The 20,181-nt window shown below is 31.7% G+C and overlaps 1 protein-coding gene and 1 long non-coding RNA gene across 3 annotated transcripts; both read left to right on the forward strand.

Moving 5' to 3' along the window:
* The first annotated feature begins 9,621 nt into the window (after positions 1 to 9,621).
* On the forward strand, positions 9,622 to 11,051 carry LOC127097112 (uncharacterized). 2 transcript variants are annotated; one of them, XR_007792922.1, is made up of 2 exons: positions 9,622 to 10,329; positions 10,571 to 11,051. It is a non-coding gene; the product is annotated as an uncharacterized LOC127097112 (long non-coding RNA). The 2 variants fall into 2 exon arrangements; XR_007792921.1 differs by having other exon boundaries at positions 9,622 to 10,071.
* A 5,157-nt stretch (positions 11,052 to 16,208) lies between these two features.
* LOC127097336 (protein NRT1/ PTR FAMILY 1.2) lies at positions 16,209 to 18,628 on the forward strand. Its single transcript, XM_051035828.1, has 4 exons — positions 16,209 to 16,410; positions 16,484 to 16,701; positions 16,975 to 17,519; positions 17,670 to 18,628. The coding sequence occupies exons 1-4, from the start codon at positions 16,326 to 16,328 to the stop codon at positions 18,529 to 18,531; spliced, it is 1,710 nt and encodes a 569-aa protein (XP_050891785.1). The 5' UTR covers positions 16,209 to 16,325; the 3' UTR covers positions 18,532 to 18,628.
* Positions 18,629 to 20,181: the final 1,553 nt, after the last annotated feature.

The raw sequence follows: 20,181 nt of genomic DNA on the forward strand, positions 1-20,181 counted from the left end.
GGGTCTTAGGGTTACAGACTCTAATGAAGATAGGGATGCTTATGATGAAACCTCGACGGTCATCAATACTCTTAAAAGAGTCTACCACTAAGTGAGGTTCTCATACGACCCTTCACGGGGAAAGCTCCCTGGGTACCAATACTACTCAACCTCTTCTATCTCAAGAAAGCTCTCAGACTCGGGTGGAAAATCTATCACACAAGGCTTAATTGCAATCATTATTAACCATTTGTTCTTCGTCACAGAGCCAAGGTTACGTATCAACAAAGAAATATATACATGTTAGTACATAAAGCAATAAATATATACATGGAAAAAATAAATAAATAAAATAAGTTCCCACAGGCATAAAAAGGATAACCTAAACTAGGCTAGACTTGGTTAGGGAAACATGGTCCCCAACAGAGTCGACAGTTGTCGCTACCGAAAAAAATGGAGCGAGCCGACTGACAGATGTCAAAAGAAAATGACACAGAGTCACCACAAAATTATATTTATTCTTATAAGAAGGAAATGGAGGATAGTAGATAAAACCCTCAGAAAAAGGTGTGCGCACGGGAAGTGCAAAATTACGGATAAAGAATCGATTTTGCAACCGAGACTTGGGTTTGGAAGTCGGTTACACAAGGGGAAGGTATTAACACCCCTCACATCCATGGTACTCCATAGGAACCATTTAGGTTATCTACGTATGTGTGTATTTATCTATTTACTGTGTTTATTTTCTAAAAGAGTGAAAGAATGAGATTTCGGGTTTTCTATTATTGTGCTCGCCAAGGATTGTGGCCTTTGTGCCTACGTATCATTCACCGGGTGATGAAGAATCAGAGCTTCGTAGTTCGAAGTAGAAAATTTTTGTGGGTTGGTTGATTTTACCTTTGAGAAAAGAGTTTTCTGTGTGAAGCCCTAAGACACGAAAGTGAGATTTGATGGATTGTATTGATTTTACCTTGAATAAGGTTTTATGAAAAGAGTGTTTGTGATTAGATTACACTAAAGTCTATGGACGGAGGCGAATATTTTGGACAAACAAGCCAAGCGTCTTGTGTTCAAAATAATCAGAGTAAGGGTAGGAAAGCTCCATTCTTACTCATTCTCCACCACTTAAGGTCAGTGGCGCATAATTCTAATCGTTATTTTATTGTATGTTGGGTTTGATTATGAAAATGTCGCTTGACGTTGAATCAATGGTTTGTTTATTTGATTATGAAATTCGTGATGTAATGGATATACAAAGTAATCAAACAAGAAAGTAAAGGGTCTCATTGTAAGGTAGCCCAAGAGAAAGCCTTGTGCGTGCAAAAGTGAACTAAGCTAACAAAGGATAATAGTCTTACAATCATGTCTCCCTAGGGTAGTGACATGATGTCATTCTTACAACAAGTATGTAAATTACAAATTAAATCCAAAGCCAAAGGCAAAGTATCACATGATAAGTGTAAGGTCCTCCAAGAAAAGGTCATAAATGAGATCCTCTAAGTCCAATGTTTAGTTACAAATGGAATGAATTTTTTGGTCTTATCATTTTATCATGTTTTTGTTATTTTTAAATATGTGATGACAATAAAGTAAAGTTCAATAAATAAACATGCATGAGGAGTATATACAATGATGATGATGATAATGAGTACTTGAATGTAAATTATAAGGTAATGTCATAAAAGTAAATCAAAAGGTAATAATAACAATATCACAATAACAATGGTTAGTGAGTATGGATGGCATAAAATAAACCTCAAGACAATAGTAACGAAATCACAAACAAATGTTAATTGTATTAAAGTTAGTGAAGTATAGTTTAGTGGTTAATTAAATGTATAAGGCCCATTTAAGGATTATCCATCCATAGGTCAAAAGATTCAAAATATAGCACATCACGAGATAACTTATCACTTATACAAAGTATTGAAGATAATCAATGATCATCTAACAATAGATTTGTAACAATGAAAGTTATACAACCTCAAGTCCATCTTTCAAGGAAATCAAATTAAATAAGAAAAATCAATGACATTTATTTGTTATAATTTAACTGCATTACATATTGCTTCGAATTCAGTCTTCCATGAGAGGATCAAATATATTGAGATAGATTGTCACTCTATTAGAAAGAAGATTGAATCAGACGATATTGTTACAAGTTTTGACAATTCTAATGATCAATTAATAAATATTTATAAAATTCCATGAGAGGATCAAATATATTGAGATAGATTGTCACTCTATTAGAAAGAAGATTGAATCAGACGATATTGTTACAAGTTTTGACAATTCTAATGATCAATTAATAAATATTTATAAAATTCTAAAATTAATTATATAGTCGTGTTTACAAAAGTCTTTGAGAAAGTCAAACTTATCCTCTTAAATTAATATCGTGCTTTTAAATTAATATTTTTGGCCGCTTATAAATTGGTCACTTTTCAAACCAAATATTTTTTACTTATTCAAGTAAGATCTTGTAGCCATCCCAAACCATGCGTCACCCACTTACTTAGTGTTCCTGCTGAAGACCTCAAACCGCCATCTGACAATGAAAACATTGAGAAAATTGTGCCTTCTATCCCTACATAATTTATTTACACACTCATTTTCCACCCCTTTTAACTTATTCAGATCCAACATTAATTTACCCTTACACAAAAGTTTCTGTATGTAAAAATTTGCTGGTAAACAAACACCGGTCTATTTAGGATGGTTGGGTAGGATAAGTTATTTTGAAAAATCAAACCATAATAATTTAGATTCATAGTTATATACTCGATTATAAATTTAGTTATGGTTAAATGATTTTTCTATAAAAAACATTTTAAAATTAATTATTTATAATTTTGGAAAAAATATATTACTTTTTGATTTAAAATTATGTTCTTTTGTTAAATTTTATTACTATTTATTTAAAAATATTGGGTTGCAAAAATATATATGTTCAATTTTTTGATATTTTTTTAAACATATATTTATTTTGGAAAATAAATAAAAAATCAATATATATATTATATATATATATATATATATATATATATATATATATATATATATATATATATATATATATATATATATATATATATATATATATATATATATATATATATATATATATATATATATATATATATATATATATATATATATATATATATATATATATATATATATAAACAATTCTTGAAAATCATTTATGGAAATATTTTAGAAAATTAAAAAAAAAATAGGCAATTTTTTTTCAAAAAATAAACATTTATAAAAAAATTAATTTTTATTTTCAAAACTTCAGAAACATATTCTTTTTGAAAACTTCAGAAATTTTAAAGTCTTTTTTTTTGAAATTTTAAAATATATATATATTTTGTAAAAAAGTTCTGGAAATTGTTTTCTAAAAAAAATATTATTTTGAAAATAATTTAAAAAAATTGAAAAATAAATGTGGAATTTTTTTTCCTTAAAATGATTTTTTTTTCAAAAATTAAAACGAAAATTAATTATTTAAAAAAAAATTCTAATTGAGTAGAAACATTTTAATTTTGGATAATAACCAGATTAGAATCTAAAAATAAAATGAGTGGATAACTAACCGAATATTTTAAATAACTTTGAATTTGATTATGATTTGGACCTCACAACCGAATATTTGCACCCCTAGGTCCATGCAGAGGAGAAGAAAAGGTGAAGCTTATGAGGTTTTGTTGTGAGGATCAGGCAGAGAATTTGAGAGGACCACTCAGTAGATCAGAATCATGTGTATAAAAAAAGAAGAAGAATGATATTGGATAGAAATAACCACCCATGTAATCATTGCTTCCAATGCTAATGATTTTGTTTTAGTAATTTAGTACAAGCAATTGTAAAAGGCATTAAAGAAGAATCTTATTATAATCTGTATGTAATGAAAAACTGTCAACATAAAAATGTATTTTGGTATATGCAGCAAAACAAAATTTTGAAGATAATCAATGAGATAACTTATCACCTATAGGTCAAAAGATTCAAAATATAGCACATCACGAGATAACTTATCACTGATGCAAAGTATTGAAGATAATCAATGATCATCTAAAAATAGATTTGTAACCATGAAAGTTATACAATCCCAAGTCCATCTATCAATAGTCAGAAGTCAGAAGTATTTTTAAACAATTAAAAATATGCACAAAACATTTAATTCATGAAAAATATCAAAATTAATTCAAAAAATAATTTTAATTCAGAATATGGAAGAGAAGAATATTTTTTTTTGGTGAAAGTCTCATATTTTTTGGATAAAAAATCCATTTATCATGAATTAAATAAAATAAGGCAATTTAATGGAAAATCAAAAAATACCAAAAATGAAGGGCCATCAGATCTCCCTTATTAATTGAGGTGGCAGATCTGATGGCCACGTGTGTGGTGTCCACCAAACACACTAGTCAAACACGCTGCAAACATGGTCATGCAAACCAAAGGCCATGATTAAAACGTTTAAACATGATCAAAGGGATGAGAGAGTGCCAACACACCACCGGAGCTAGGGCTCCGGTCGTCTTCTCTGGCGAACCTCACCGGACTGGTCCACCATCAACCTTCACTAAAATAAAAAATGCATGTACTAATTTAAAGAGAAAACGCCATGAGTCCAAATCTGCCCTCAAAAATCTCCAATTCTCACTATATTGAAAGATATGTGGAATTGAAAATTGAGGAGTATGAACTGAGTTGCTTCGATTTGACCTCAAAGCAACTCGATCTTGTTGCCTACATTGGTAGGTCTTCAGACAACCAAAGATCAAGTAAAATGATGGAGAATTTAGGGAGAATCAAAGAAGAGAAATTTCACAAAAATCACCTTCTGTTTGCAGCAATGGGGCTCAATCTCTCGTCCAATTTTCTTTGCCTTGCTTCTACCAACTTGCTGGAAGTGAATTGAATGCAAAAATGGCTTGAATCCTTGGAGTTTCAAATCCAAAACAGAAGGGGAATTGAAACTCGATTTCAAGAGAAATCCTCAAGGTGTTCTATCAATGGAGGGTGAGAGAGATTACAGATCAAAGCTTGGGCAAAGGGATCCCCTTTCTGAGCTTGAGGGAGATGTATTTATAGGCTACCAAGTGCTTTTCACATACTTCCATTCAAAATCCAAAAATAACAATGTTCTCATGCATGCTTGCATGGGCGTGTACAAAGCCCAACCAATGATGTCAAAAGGTCCAAACTCAATTCCAAATGATGCTGTAACAAAATCAAGGGACCATGCAATTTTGAAATGAAAATTGATACAAATGTTTCCAAATAGGGCCATGCATTACACCCATGCACAAGTCCATCAAAAATACTCCAAATGCCATGATCTTGGACTTTTTGGAAAGGTGATATCAAGGGGAACAACTTCAATGCTGAACACTTTTCCATTTGAAGCTTGGATCATGATGAATTTTGATGCGGAAGTTTGAGAAATCAAACATAGTCGGAAATTTTCTAAGTACAAAGTCAAACGACCATTTCTTCTACCTTGAATAACTTTTACTATGAGCTTCAAATGGAAACAGTTCCTTCATCAAAGTTGTATCTCTTTCACCCCTCTTCAATTTTCTCACAAATTTTACCTCATTTAGATTTTGAATGAGAGAGGTATGCATTTTAGAAGTTGAGGAAAATTGCTTGTTCAATGATGATGGCCCAAAATGACCTATAATGTTTACTCTTGGCACATGCCCTTGCAAGTTAAATTTGACATTTCTCAAAGAATAAAAGTTGGATATGACATCTTAAAATTGATCATGAAACTTGTATGGACTTCATATCATACAAATTGAGCAAGTTATGGTCCTTCGAAATTGACTTTCTAACTAGGGCGCATACAAAATGGCCTATAATCTTTCACCATAAAAGATGACTTTCCAAGCAAAACTCGATCTTGATGTCAATATGAAAGTTGTTTGAAATGTCATAAAGAGTTACTTTTATCTTGGAATCATTTTCATATGACAAAAAATGTAGGAGATAGGGTCTAGGGAACCCCAGTTTTGACTAGTTGACTTTCTCTGGTCAACCACCTTGTACCTACTTGCAAACTTGAAGTTTTCTTGATATTTGGGACTCATGGAGGATCATATATATATATATATATATATATATATATATATATATATATAATATGATGTGAAATGAAGTACCCTTTGATATATTGGACCAATTGTTGAAGAAACTTGCTGAGGAAGTTACACAAGATACCCAGATGAATTAGGGCTTCCAAGGTAAACAAGCTTCAAACTCTTGATGAAATCTTCATCAAAATGATAAATAAAGATCATGGGGATCCATACATGATGTATAGAACCAATTTGAACCAACTCTTGATTGATCTCCTTGCACTGAGGGTCTCAAACCCTAGATATGAGCTTAGTGAGGCATATGTGGATGCACACACTACCTACAACAGAAACAAAGTTATACATAGACATATTTTTGGTATTTTGGTTAGTAAACAAATAAAAATAAAGTATGATACAATCCAATATGCGTGGTGATCTCTCCCAATGCAAACCCAATGAATGAGGGGTAAGGATGATGCCAAAGTATGATCCCAAAAGTCAATGCATATGATGAGATAACATGAGGGATCTTATGGTCAAAATTGGGGTCTTACACATGCATGTGTAGTGGGGTCATAGATAAGATAAAAGTTGTATATGGTAGGGTCAAATTTGGGATATGACAATCCTAACTAGTTATAACTAAATCTAATCATATTATGTGATCAAAATTAAGTTAATCTAAAAATTGATCTAAACTAACATTGAGTTAAGACACAAAAAAGTAGAAAAAATAAGCAATTAAAAACAATAAAATAAATAAATAATTGCATGAATAGAAGTGGGGTATGAGGTGCAGGCAGCAAGGCTATGGTGTAAACAGCAAGGGCGCATAGGCCCAAACAAAAGCCCATATCCATATACACTCATAGCCGAAAGTTTTCCCTTGTACCCCTACATTTATCCTTCCACTCCTACCTTTTATAAAAAATACCAATTTTATCCTTATATATTTTTAATTAATTTATTATTTTATTTTTTAAATATTTTTAAAATTTTATTTTTGTATACCGGAAGACTTTGCAAAAGAGTTCCGGTAGTCATTTTTCAAGTATTTTTTTAATATTTTTTTATGTACCGGAAGACTTTGCAAAAGAGTTCCGATAGTCAATTTTAGTGTACCGGAAGACTTTGCAAAAGAGTTCCGGTAGTCATTTTTCAAATATTTTTTTAACATTTTTTTGTGTGTACCGGAAGACTTTGCAAAAGAGTTCCGGTAGTCAAATTTTATGTACCGGAAGACTTTACAAAAGAGTTCTGGTAGTCATTTTCAAATATTTTTTTATCATTTTTTGTGTGTACCGAAAGACTTTGCAAAAGAGTTCCGGTAGTCAATTTTTGTGAACCGCACTACAAGAAAAACTCCCCCCTGCCACATGATTATCACGTGGCAAAGGTGAAAATCACTTCACTAGTCAAAAATAGCGACGTGTTGATTCACGTCGCTGGAACGCGTGTGGCAACTTTTTGTGACGTGATAAACACGTCGCTAATTTGCCAAAGGCAAATCACGTCGCAACATTGTGAATTAACTTGCTTCTGCGCTTAAACTTTGCCACGTGATATTCATGACACAACTTTACCACATGAATATCACGTCACAACATTTGAAAATGGATGGTATGTTGCCACATGAAAATCACGTGGCAAATTACCCACGTGATTTACACTTCACAACTTAAAAACAAAATTAAAATAAAATATTTTCACTTTAATATTAAATTAAATTGTTATTATTAAATTATATTATTAATAAAAGATAAAATAATTAATAAATAATAAAATATAGAATAATTAATAATTAAGTGAAATATTTTTAAATTAAAATTACACATATGAAAATGTATTATAAAAATAGCAAAGTAATTATTTATACAAAAATTAATATTTAAAACTAAATAAATATTACACATCAAATTCGTCGTCATCTTCATCGTCTTCACTTGTTCTTTGATTTTGATTTCTACTCATGGACTGCATAAATATATAATACATTACATATTCTGTTTTTTTAAAACTATTATATATTATATTTCTAAACAAATTCTAAACAAATTCTGTTTTAATAATACATTAGGGTATATGTTTTATAAACAAATTCTAAACAAATTCTAAATATATAATACATTAAATTTCTAAACAAATTCTATTTTAATACATAATGTGCACAAAAACAAAATCCAGTCCAAACAAATTCGGTTTTAATACATAATAAGCACAACACATAATCCAGTCCAAACTCAATACATTTAACTAATCTGAAAATAATTAAAAAAAAAATTAAATTTCACAATTTTGAATATACCTGGATGAAGACTTTGAATCTGTTTGCTCCAAATTCTTGAATGAATAATTCACTCTTAGCTATTTCTTAAAAAAAAATACAATAATTAAAATAAAATTCATATATATTAAACAGAAATGGGTTTAAGTTGAAATAATAAAAGTATTTACCTTTAAATTTCCAATTTCAAAATGGATCTGAAGCTTGAAGGAGAGAAATGGGTTGAAGGAACTTGAAGGGAAAATGGGTCTGGTGGAAGCTTGAAGAGGAAACGAAGAAGAATGAAACGGTGAAGGGAAGAGGGAGAGAAGAGGGAAGTTAAAGGAAAGGTTCCCACGTGGTAAACACGTCGCTATTTGCGACGTGATTTACACGCCACAAAACATTCAACGGTCATCTATAACGTCTCTCTGAACCCAGTACCCACATGCTTGTCACGTCGCTATTTGCGACGTGATTGTCATTTCGGAAATTAAATTACACCACATGTACCCACGTGATCAGCACGTCACTAGTTGCGACGTGAATTACATTTCACAAAACATTATTTGAATTTTAAATTTAAAATAGCGACGTGATCTGCATGTCACTACCAAATTTTAATTATTTTCATTTCCCCCCAACCTGAAAAGTTGTCATTCCATTTTTTTATTATATTTTACCTTTAGCCACGTGAAATTCACGTCGTAATTGGCATTTTTTGCCACGTGCATTTCACGTCACTAAATCACGTGGCTGCACAAAGTTATTCTTGTAGTGACCGGAACTCTTTGCAAAAGAGTTCCGGTACTCATTTTTCAAATATTTTTGACTTTTTTTTTGTATACCGAAAGACTTTGCAAAAGAGTTCCGGTAGTTAATTTTTGTGTACCGGAACTCTTTTGTAAAGTCTTCCGGTACATAAAAAAAAGTTTAAAAAATACGTGAAAAATGACTACCGGAATTCTTTTACAAAGTCTTCCGGTATGTAAAATCAAATTTAAAAAATATTTAAATAATAAAATAATAAATTATTTAAAAATATATAAGGATAAAATTGGTATTTTTTATAAAATGTAGGGGTATAAGGATAAATGTAGGGGTATAAGGTAAAATTTTCCTCATAGCCTGGCGGGGGGCGCTAATGGAAACACGAAAATGCCAGCAAAATTGGCCTAAGGCCTAAACACACAGGCCCACACGAACTCTGAACATGTAGAATGGATAAGGCCAAAATCTGAGGTGGCCATGACTCAATAGTGACATGGATTAATGGAATGAAGAAACAAAACACACGTGAATTATATGACTTAAAGAACTCAGGTCATTCAACATGAATGCGTCTTCCCTCCTCTCTCATTTCCCCTTCCGCCGTGCCGGATGCCCTCTCCAGCGGTGGAGACAATCTCAGAACAACAATCAAAAACCTCCCTTAAACTGTTTTCATGCGCTGAATCCAAAAAAACCTATGAAAATTTCTAATTCAACACGAATTGTTCAAATCGAAGGGAAACAAGGATGAACCCTAACTAATCAAGGTTAAATTAAATGGCACACACTCACGGATTCACGCTCAGACATTGGGGTATTGATGCCAAAAATGTCCTCTACACAGTGGTAACAAAATCATGGTGAGCAGAAGAGAAAGAAGATTTACCTCATAAACAGAGAATTATTCCGACGAATGTTGAATCAGAGAAGACGGAGGCACATCGGAAAATCATTTGAAAACAAGTAATTCACGATCTTAGCTTCTTCTTCGTATTCACTTCTTCTTCCAAATTTCTTCTGTAATTGAGAAAATGAACCGTGAGGGATGAAACGAGCTTAGCTCAACTCTGTTGAAGCTTCGAGGTGAAACTTTAATGGAATTTCTGAGAAAAAGAGCTTTGTGTGAGGGTGAAGAGAGGATTGAGATCAACAAAATGAAAATTGCAACTCGAGAAATCTGGATTTCATGAAAGTGGCGCGTCAACCTTCAATGAGTGAAGAGTGAGCTAATTTATATCATTTTTTTTCTGTTATGAGATGCACATGAAATTACATCGAAATTCATAATTTTTTTGGACATGAAATGCAAATTCAAAGTTAGTTATCAAATTCCAATTTCAGTTAAGTTTGGTTATGATTACCTGCATTGCATCTGAGTTGGTTATCGTGGGACTCAATTGTTGTTTTGAAATGAAATTGGTGTAAGTGTTAGTTCTGACTTGTCATTTACGAATTTATGCAGGGTTGCAGATTATGAATCTGACTTAATGGTTCAATTGACGGTGTGCTCGAATTGCAAGTGCAGGGTGATGCTTTGAGTCAGGGCAATGTGTGGATGGATTTCTGTCACGGGTTTAGAATGCTGCAGGGTTCAGTTAGCTTGGTTCAAAGCAAAGCAATGGCTCTGTTTGTGATGTGCAGATCATGGATAGTTTGCATCAGGGAAATGTTTGTAGCAATGGACATGGTGAATCAGTTTTCTGCAATGCCATGTGGAATATAGGGTGATTTGGTGGTTCAAAGCAAAACACTAGTTCTGGTTTTTGCAGCATGTTCAATTGGAATGAATTTGGGGCTTGGGATTGGATTATATAAGGCTTGTTAACAAGGTTTTTAAGATTGAATGTAATAAGTGTAATGAACATTATTGAATGATAAGTATTGAATAAGAAATGGCTTTGTATTGATTTGTATGGAATGTTATGCATTTGGTCATGTTGAAACATGTGAATTGAATGTATGTGTGGCAATTTAGATTAATGTATGATGGTTGAATGAAAATTGGTTTAATGGAAATGAAATATTTTAATTTGGTTGAAATGTATGAAATTGGACTAATGATATTGAAATGCATTTGAGATAATTCGAATTAAAAATGTGAATGTTGTAATGGGAGTTATGGTTTAAATGGTTTAAACATGAGGAAAATCTTTAAAATGGAAATTGGATCAGGTTCATGTGGAGGTTGGTTTGGTGGTTTGACCTAGAAATGGACCTGGTCATGGACCTAGTTTCTTGGTCCAAATGGTGGTCTGACCTAGAAATGGACCAAGTGTCATAGTCATGAAGAAAATCAATGAAACAAGGATTTTAGTGATGAAGCAAGCAGGATAGAAATATGTCTTAGGGGGTCAAGGGAGGGTCACTTGACTTTGGTCAACTGTAGCAAATTTTGGCCAAATGAGTTAGGGTTTCAGTCCAATCCATGATCAAAAGTCAACCACAAGGGCACCCAAGTACCAAGCATCTCTGATTAGGGTTTCATGATGCGCACCCCCTAATCAAGGTCTTTATACAAAGCATGAAATTCCATAATCAATATCCAACATATGAGCCCACAACGATGGTTTAAATGATCAAACCAATGCTCAAGAGGAAACCACAAAGTCCCATAGTAGCACAACAAAAATCATTGAGTCCATGTCCCAAAGATCAAGAAATTAAGGTTTCAACCCATTGATTCCATATGAATATCCATGCCATATCTCCAGGGCTTGATCAAACCCTAACTTTGTTAGCCACAAGCTTTGGATCTATGATGACTATTAGCAAGTGTTAACATGAATGAATGATGTACATGAATGAGGTGCATATGAATCTCAAGTCACAAGTTAGATGAAAACATGAAAAGGCGAAGACAAATTTTTGGGTATGACACCAGGCCGCCCAAACGTAACCCAACCACCACGGCCCATTTACGACAATAATGGCACCGAACTCGATTACGACAGCGCCGACTACTAGGGGGGATATGATTGAAAATTTGTTAGATTTGCCAAAAAACCCGAACAAACCAACTTTGCCTCATGCAAATACTAGGAGACCCCAAACAAATCAAGGAAATCGTGGGAGACCTCAAAGGCAAGCGAATGCGCCAGGGTTTGGAATCGATGGGTGTTACGATCGAGCGGGTCATTAAATTTCTATCTAATCGTTGTGTAATAATGTTTGATGGAATAATATTCTAATTTTTTATTAAACATTCTATTTAATTTTATTTTGTTGTTAAAATATTTTTTTAATGAAAATAACAAAATAACACAGTAGCCACTGCATGTGGCGTATGCTCGTAGAGGATGCATGCATGCGCCACATATAGTGGTAGTGTGATGTCCTATAAGCATGCATCATGCATGATGGTGCATATGTACAAAAATTGAGTGCATGTGTCATACCATATGACTACTACTCTTGTGGACGGTTTTTTTTTTGTTTGAAACATGATTATTATTTATTTTTTTGGAAAATATGTTTTTTTTAAAATAACATGGTTATTTAAAAAAAAGTCAAAGTTTTCACATTAATAAAAATAAAATAAAATAATTTAAAATAATGTATATAATATTAATTAGTTAACATAATTAAAAAATATAATTAATTAAAGTAAGACTAGTAGTTATTTTCAAATAAATTTTTGAATTAACATTAATTGAACTGACATTAATCGACTATTTCTTAGGTTATTAATCTTTGTTCGACTTTAATTTTTTTAATCTTTATATGTATTTATTTTGTTAATCTATGTACAAAAATTGAGTGCATGTGTCATACCATATGACAACTACTTTTGTGGGCGATTTTTTTTTGTTTGAAACATGATTATTATTTATTTTTTTGGAAAATATGTTTTTTTTAACTAACATGGTTATTTAAAAAAAAGTCAAAGTTTTCACGTTAATAAAAATAAAATAAAATAATTTAAAATAATGTATATAATATTAATTAATTAACATAATTAAAAAATATAATTAATTAAAGTAAGACTAGTAGTTATTTTCAAATAATTTTTTGAATTAACATTAATTGAACTGACATTAATTGACTATTTCTTAGGTTATTAATCCTTGTTCGACTTTAATTTTTTTAATCTTTGTATGTTTTTATTTTGTTTTTATTTTGTTTTTATATATGTTAGTATTTATTTGTTTTAAAAAAATTAATAAAATTAAAAGACATGAATTTAAAATAAATAAATTAAAAAAAAAGAGAAACTAAAATAAATAATGCAAGTAACTGCGAGTAGGGTGGATGTGATGAAGAAAGTGTGACCCATATTAGTTTTATTGGGTCCTACATTAAACACTACTGTACAAGTCAAAAAACACAGATTTGCATATTATCCTTGCAAAGACAGGGAAACTCAGAGGTCTTAGTAGGTGTATTATGATGTATGATGGTTAGAGTCTTCCCACAACTACAAGAAGTCATGTATGGTGGTTTAGAGGTTCTGCTCACGTGAGATGAGAGGTTTTGTCTATATGCGTAATGTTTTAGAGTAAATGTATGTAAGGTGTGATCTGTATGAGGTAAGATATATCGCTCTCCTTTTAAGGGAGAATTATTTATAGGGACCTTTTGGGCCTAGTATTTAGGAAATCCTTAGGGATGGTAACCGCTCCCCCATACCTAGGGGAGACTGTTGACCCCCTATTCTTCAGGGAATCGTGGTTGACTCATTCTCGTCTGACTAACGGGAGACAAAGATATTGTATACGTCATCAGTCCCAATGGTGAGTCCTCCATATTCTGTGAGGATGTCGCCCAGGTGACATTACTCTTAGGCGGAGACGCTGAAGCTACCTTGTTTGGGACTCTCACACATATAACACTATAACTTCCATTAGTAAAAAAGAATGGTATTTTGCAAAGAATACATACAACAAAAGAAAAAAAGTTATGATCAAAAGAAACCATAAAACTATTATGAAGAATTACACGTGTCCTATTCAAAGAAAGAAATAGACACTATCGACAATCCTATTTCTTCAGAAAAACACTGAAGTACTCTAGTTCCTAAAGGTCGTCATGATAAAGCATGTGAATATATATATATATATATATATATATATATATATATATATATATATATATATATATATATATATATATATATATATATATATATATAGTAGGGTACATCATGAATTTCCTATGGTAATAACGTCACATCGTGACTTTCCACTCGAATCGGGAAATTATCGGCAGAGGGGAACACATACGAAAAAGTCCTTACCCTACAAAGCAGAGGCGAGAGCTTAGAGGGACAACTATTTTAGGTCAACCAGAAGACCCAACAATTACAGCCCAAAGGGAGAAATGATCCATTGCATCACCGACAAAACATGTATGTTATCTAATCAAGAATGCATGTGATCTCAATCTAAAATACATTAGACGGATCTTCACATTTCACGCCCATAGATCAACAAGTTGTTATAACCACCCTACTATATAAGAGAAAGATGTACCATTTCTCATGTACTTTTTGAATTCAAACTTCTTTCACTCATCTTACTCTCATATTGACTTGAATGTTACAATATTAACCTTGCAAGTCAACCCATCTTTCACCACAACGGAAGCTCATGTCCCCTATTGCAATCCATATCTGTCGATCACTGATCAATGGATCTCGCGTGGAACAAATAACAATAACAAAATCACAACTAAAGAAATATAAAAAATTCTAAGCCGGTAAAATAAAAGGAATTTAAGGATGTGATACATGAGATTTTCAAATAACATAGGAATGTTCACAATAATCCTCGGTAGTGGCATAAAACGTCAATAAAACTGACGGTTTCGAAACATGAAATATAAATATTACCAATCAACATGGTTACTTGTGTTTCAACTTTTGAAACTCTTTGTATTTTGGCCATGTTGTTTACTACTTGCTCCGTTCCACAATGAATGATTCAAGTGACTATTTCACACAGATTAAGAAAAATGAATAAATGAAAGAAAGATGATGATAATATTAGTACTGAAATACTTCTTATCAAGTGTTAGAATGATGAAATTAATACTCTTTATGATCCTATTTATATGAGAAAATTGACTTTTTAGATTCGTTAAATAACCAATGTATTTGGTCTATGATACAATCCAAATACATTGATTATTCAATTAACCTAAAAAGTAAATTTTCGCTTATAAATGAGATCAAAGGTAATATTAATTAGAGAGTAGAATTAGAAAATGTGCATTGAAAATTGAAATGAATCATTTATTTTGGAACACCTTTTTATTTTAAATGAATCACTCGTTATAGGACGTAAGGAGTAATTTTTTTCCGCTCCACCAACTTGACCCTAGTCGATAGTAATTTGAACGATAAGTCTCTTTTGATAACTTTTTTCATCGATAACTTTTGTTTTGCTCATAAAATCCAAAAGTTATTGAAAATTTCCTTAACCAAAAACAAAGAAAAAATAGAGAAAACTTTCTAAAAACAAAAGTAAAGAATAAGTAGTCAAAATTTTCAAATTTTATTACATATTTAAAATATAGTAAAATTGTTGAAAAAAAAACATCACATATTTAACAAATTAATTTTATTAACTATTTCTGAAATTTTCACTTTAATAAATTAAAAAAATACATAATATTAATTAATTAATATAATAAAAAAAAGTTAATTAAAGTAAGACAAATATTTATTTTCAAATAAATTTCTGAACCGACATTAATTGAATTTCTGAACTTACATTAATTGAATTTCTGAACCTACATTAATTCATTATTTATTAGAATATTAATATTTGTTGACTTTGTTCTACTTTAGGTTTTTCTTTTGTCTTTATACATATTATTAGTATTTATTTGTTTAAAAAAATTAAAAAACATGAATTTAAAATAAATAAATAAATAAATTAAAAAAAGAAAATAGAAGATATAATTATATATTATATAAAATAATTTTACATCATTATTCAATATACAAAAATGTATTATGTCATATCATATTAATAATTTAAAACAATTTAAATGATTTACCATATTTTGAAGGTTTCATATTAGACTATAATGTAAAATTTCTTACAAGCATGTTCATAAAACTTTAAAAAAAAAACTAAAATAAATAAGGCAAAGTCCTGGCTCTCTATTGATAAGACATCGACAAACAAACAACTTCGTGTCTGTCGCTAAACCCATCTACTTATTTCCAACTTCTAACTCTCACTCTCACTCTCACTCTGCAACTTTCTTCTAAAATGGAAAATACAGTGCAAGAAAAAGAGCCTCTGATTTCCATTACAAAGGCAAAGGGTGGTTTCAGAACCTTACCCTTCATCATAGGTATGCATGCAGAACAACTTTATTTAACGCTTTATAATATAATCACTTTGATTAATTCCTTTTGGCTGTGCAGCAAACCAGGCGTTTGAGAAAATGTCTAGCTATGGAATAATGCTAAACATGGTTCTGTATTTTACTAGACATTATGGCATGCAAACTGCTAAAGCTACCAATATTATCCTCCTATGGTCTGCAGCTAGTTATTTCACACCAGTTCTTGCTGCTTTTCTTGCTGATTCTTACTTTGGTCGTTTCACTATCATTGCCTTTGGATCTTTTCTCACTTTACTCGTAAGTTCTTTTTTATCCTTAACACTTCAATTTTGGATCAATTTTCTTTTATCATCTATAACAGTCGCGGTCACGCATGAGCTTTTGCGATTTTGGTCGGTGCAACACTTGCCATACTGATTGCGGTCGTTGCAGTGTGTATTTCCCTCAGTTTTTTTATCATAAAACAGTGAATAACGGTATCGGTATCTGCACTTTCGGATACTGTTTTGTCTAGGCACTATTTTAAAATCTTGGTTATTTATATAATGTATACCATGTGTGACACTGTAGGGAATGCTACTTTTTTGGCTAACTGCTATAATTCCAAACCTAAGTCCATGTGATCAATTAACTATGATCTGCAACTCTCCAACAACATCACAACTTGCATTCTTATACTTTTCTCTATGCCTAATGGCCATTGGAGCTGGTGGTGTAAGAGCCTCTTCCTTAGCCTTTGGAGTTGACCAACTAAACAAGAAAGAAAGAGATGAAGGAATCATAGAGCGATACTTTAATTGGAGCTTTGCTTTAACAGGAGCTGCACTCTTAATTGGAATGACCGTTTTGGTTTATATTCAAGAAAATTTTGGGTGGATTGTTGGATTTGGTGTTCCTGTTGTTCTTATGTTTATATCCACACTATCTTTCTTTTTAGCTTCTTCACTTTATGTTAAGGTTGAACCTAAAGGGAATGTGATTAGCGAGTGTGCTCGAGTCGTTGCCGCGTCTTACAGAAACAGAAACCTCAACTTACCATCGCCAAATGTCTCGAATGATGGCATGTACTATTATGATAAGGATTCGGAAATGCTTATGCCGAGCGATAAACTAAGGTATCGAATTTATGAACATTTCAAATGTCCATTGGTGTAGTATTATGTAGTGTTTTTTGTAGTGAATTGCAATCGAAATCCTTTAATCTGGTTCTGCTTTGAGTGTGCTGATAACTTACTGGCTTTAGTGTTTGATGATTTGATTGCAAGGTTTTTGAACAAAGCATGCCTTATACAAAATCCACAACAAGATTTTACACAAGATGGAAGACTCAAAAGCCAATGGAGCCTTTGCACAATAGATCAAGTAGAAGCATTCAAATCAATGATAAAGATCATTCCAATTTGGATAACAGGAATGATAATGTCTATAAATTTTAGCCAAGGAGCATTTTCTGTATTAGAAGCATCCATCATGAACCGCCGCATAACTTCAAACTTCGAAATCCCCGCAGCTTCAATGTCAACATTCATGGCTCTCTCCACAGTATTTTGGCTCGTCCTCTATGACCGTGTTATAGTCACTTCAGCTTCAAAACTAAGAGGTTCGCCGACACGTTTACGAGCAAAACAGAAAATGGGAATCGGACTAATAGCAACATGTTTATCAGCATCTTCATTGGCAATTGTTGAAGGCAAAAGAAGAAAAATGGCAATAGATGAAGGGTTCATAGATTTTCCACAAGGTGTTGTGAAAATGTCAGTTATGTGGCTATTACCAAGACAATTTTTTGATGGTTTAGCTGAAGCTTTTAATGGTGTTGGACAAAATGAGTTTTATATATGTGAGTTACCTCAATCTATGTCTAGTATTGCATCAACACTTTCTGGTTTAGGTTTGTCATGTGGAAGTGTTTTGGCTAGTTTGATTTTGAGTGTTGTTGAAAGTGTTACTAAAGGTGAGGGAAAGGAAAGTTGGGTTTCTAGTAACATAAATAAGGGACATTATGATTACTATTACTGGATTATTTTTGGATTCATGTTGGTTAATTTTATGGGTTATGTTTATTTGACTAAGGTTTATGGACCTTGTAAGGGTGAAGAAAATGTTGGTGTAGAAGAAGGAAATTAGGATATAAGGATATATATATATAAATAAAATGTATTTTGGTTGAAGAATCTTCTATTGTTTTATTTCTAGATTACTATTGATGATTTTTGAATTACTATTTTGTTTTAATTTTTTTTTTGGTAAAGTATATTTATTTTTATTTATTTTTTGGTCCCTTATTAGACAAAAGGAAAATTTGATCCTTCCATTTTAAAAACCAACTATTTTTCTATGATTTTAATTATTTTAGAATTTTAGAGTTTTGATCTCCACCCCATTTTTAAATTGATTTTTCTTATATGACAATGTTTTGATGGACAAATTTAATCTTCATATATTTTAGACAATTTGATCGATGATCATATTAAATATGTTTACTTAAAAACCGTCACATCAACCAAAATAGGATGGGAATCAAGGAAATTGAAATTGGAGGAAAAAAAACTAATTTTAAGTTAAGAGGATCAAAATTTTATTTAAAAAGAAAATTGAGGATTAAAAGTGAAATTGGCGAATGAATGCGAACAGAGGAACGAATGATGCGAATAAAGGAAAGAATCTAGAAGTGAGAGGAAACGAAACGAGACAATTATTTTTTGAAACGAAAAGAGGAAGACAAATCTACTGTTTCACCCCTATCTAATTTAGGGTTTATTGGGTTTTCATTTTCGCCCTTTTCTAATATAGGGTTTACTGGGTTTAATGTGTGAGGTTTAATGTATAATATTTGTTTTAGGGGTATAGTCTTCATATTAGGGTTTTCTCGTGGTTTTAAGAATTTCTGTTGGTTCTGATTCTAAATATTAATTTGTATTGCATGAATGTGATTGTACAAATTTTTGTTGGTTTTAGGAATTTGTGTTGGTTCTGATTCTAAATGTGAATTTGTGTTGTACGAATGTGATTGTATGAATGTGATTATGTTGGTTCAGATTCTAAATGTTAATATGTGTTGGTTCTTATTAAGTCGTTTTCCTTTTAGGTAAATAGTAGATGGCTTTGTTCATGTTTTTATCCACTATGGAGGTTCATTTATAGATGATGAGTTTTCTAGTTATGAAGGATTAGTTTTAGAGTTGAGATGTGCTATAGATAAATGGAGCTATTTTGAGATGGTGGGGATGATTAAAGACCTAGGATACAAGGAAGTTGGAATAATATTATACAAGGATACCACAATTGGCATGTTTACATTGATTGATGGAAAATTTGCCCAAGATATAGTTGATTTATGTAAGGTACATTTGAATATTCATATGTATGTATAACATCCACTTTCTCAACCTGAATATTATGATGGTCCTATAGATAATGAGACTATAAACCCAAAGGATATTGTTATTCTTTATGAAGATGATGAGATTGGAAAACTATATGAGGAAGTTATCAAAGGTACAATAGGTGATGTAATTGAGGTGAATGAGGGATGAACTTAGAATTAATGAGGTTAATGTGGCTAAGATAAGTGAGGGTGTAATTAGAGGTAATGATGTTGAGATGAATGACAATGAGATATGTGATGGTGTAGTTGGAGATAATCATGTTGAGGTGAATGTGGTTGAGGTAAATAAGGGTATAGTTAGAGGCAATTCTACCGAGGAAAATGGGTATGTGGTTGATATGAATGATGGCAAGGTTAATGATGTTGAGTTGACAAATGTTGAGGTAAAT

Source organism: Lathyrus oleraceus, chromosome 6, assembly GCF_024323335.1.
Source record: "Lathyrus oleraceus cultivar Zhongwan6 chromosome 6, CAAS_Psat_ZW6_1.0, whole genome shotgun sequence".
Lineage (NCBI taxonomy): Eukaryota > Viridiplantae > Streptophyta > Magnoliopsida > Fabales > Fabaceae > Lathyrus > Lathyrus oleraceus.

Excerpts from the sequence above, each read along its gene's own strand:
- LOC127097336 (XM_051035828.1), top strand. The coding sequence starts at position 16,326 with ATGGAAAATACAGTGCAAGAAAAAGAGCCTCTGATTTCCATTACAAAG. Across the intron at positions 16,702-16,974 it reads GATCTTTTCTCACTTTACTC|GGAATGCTACTTTTTTGGCT; the intron begins GTAAGTTCTTTT and ends GTGACACTGTAG. Across the intron at positions 17,520-17,669 it reads ATGCCGAGCGATAAACTAAG|GTTTTTGAACAAAGCATGCC; the intron begins GTATCGAATTTA and ends TTTGATTGCAAG.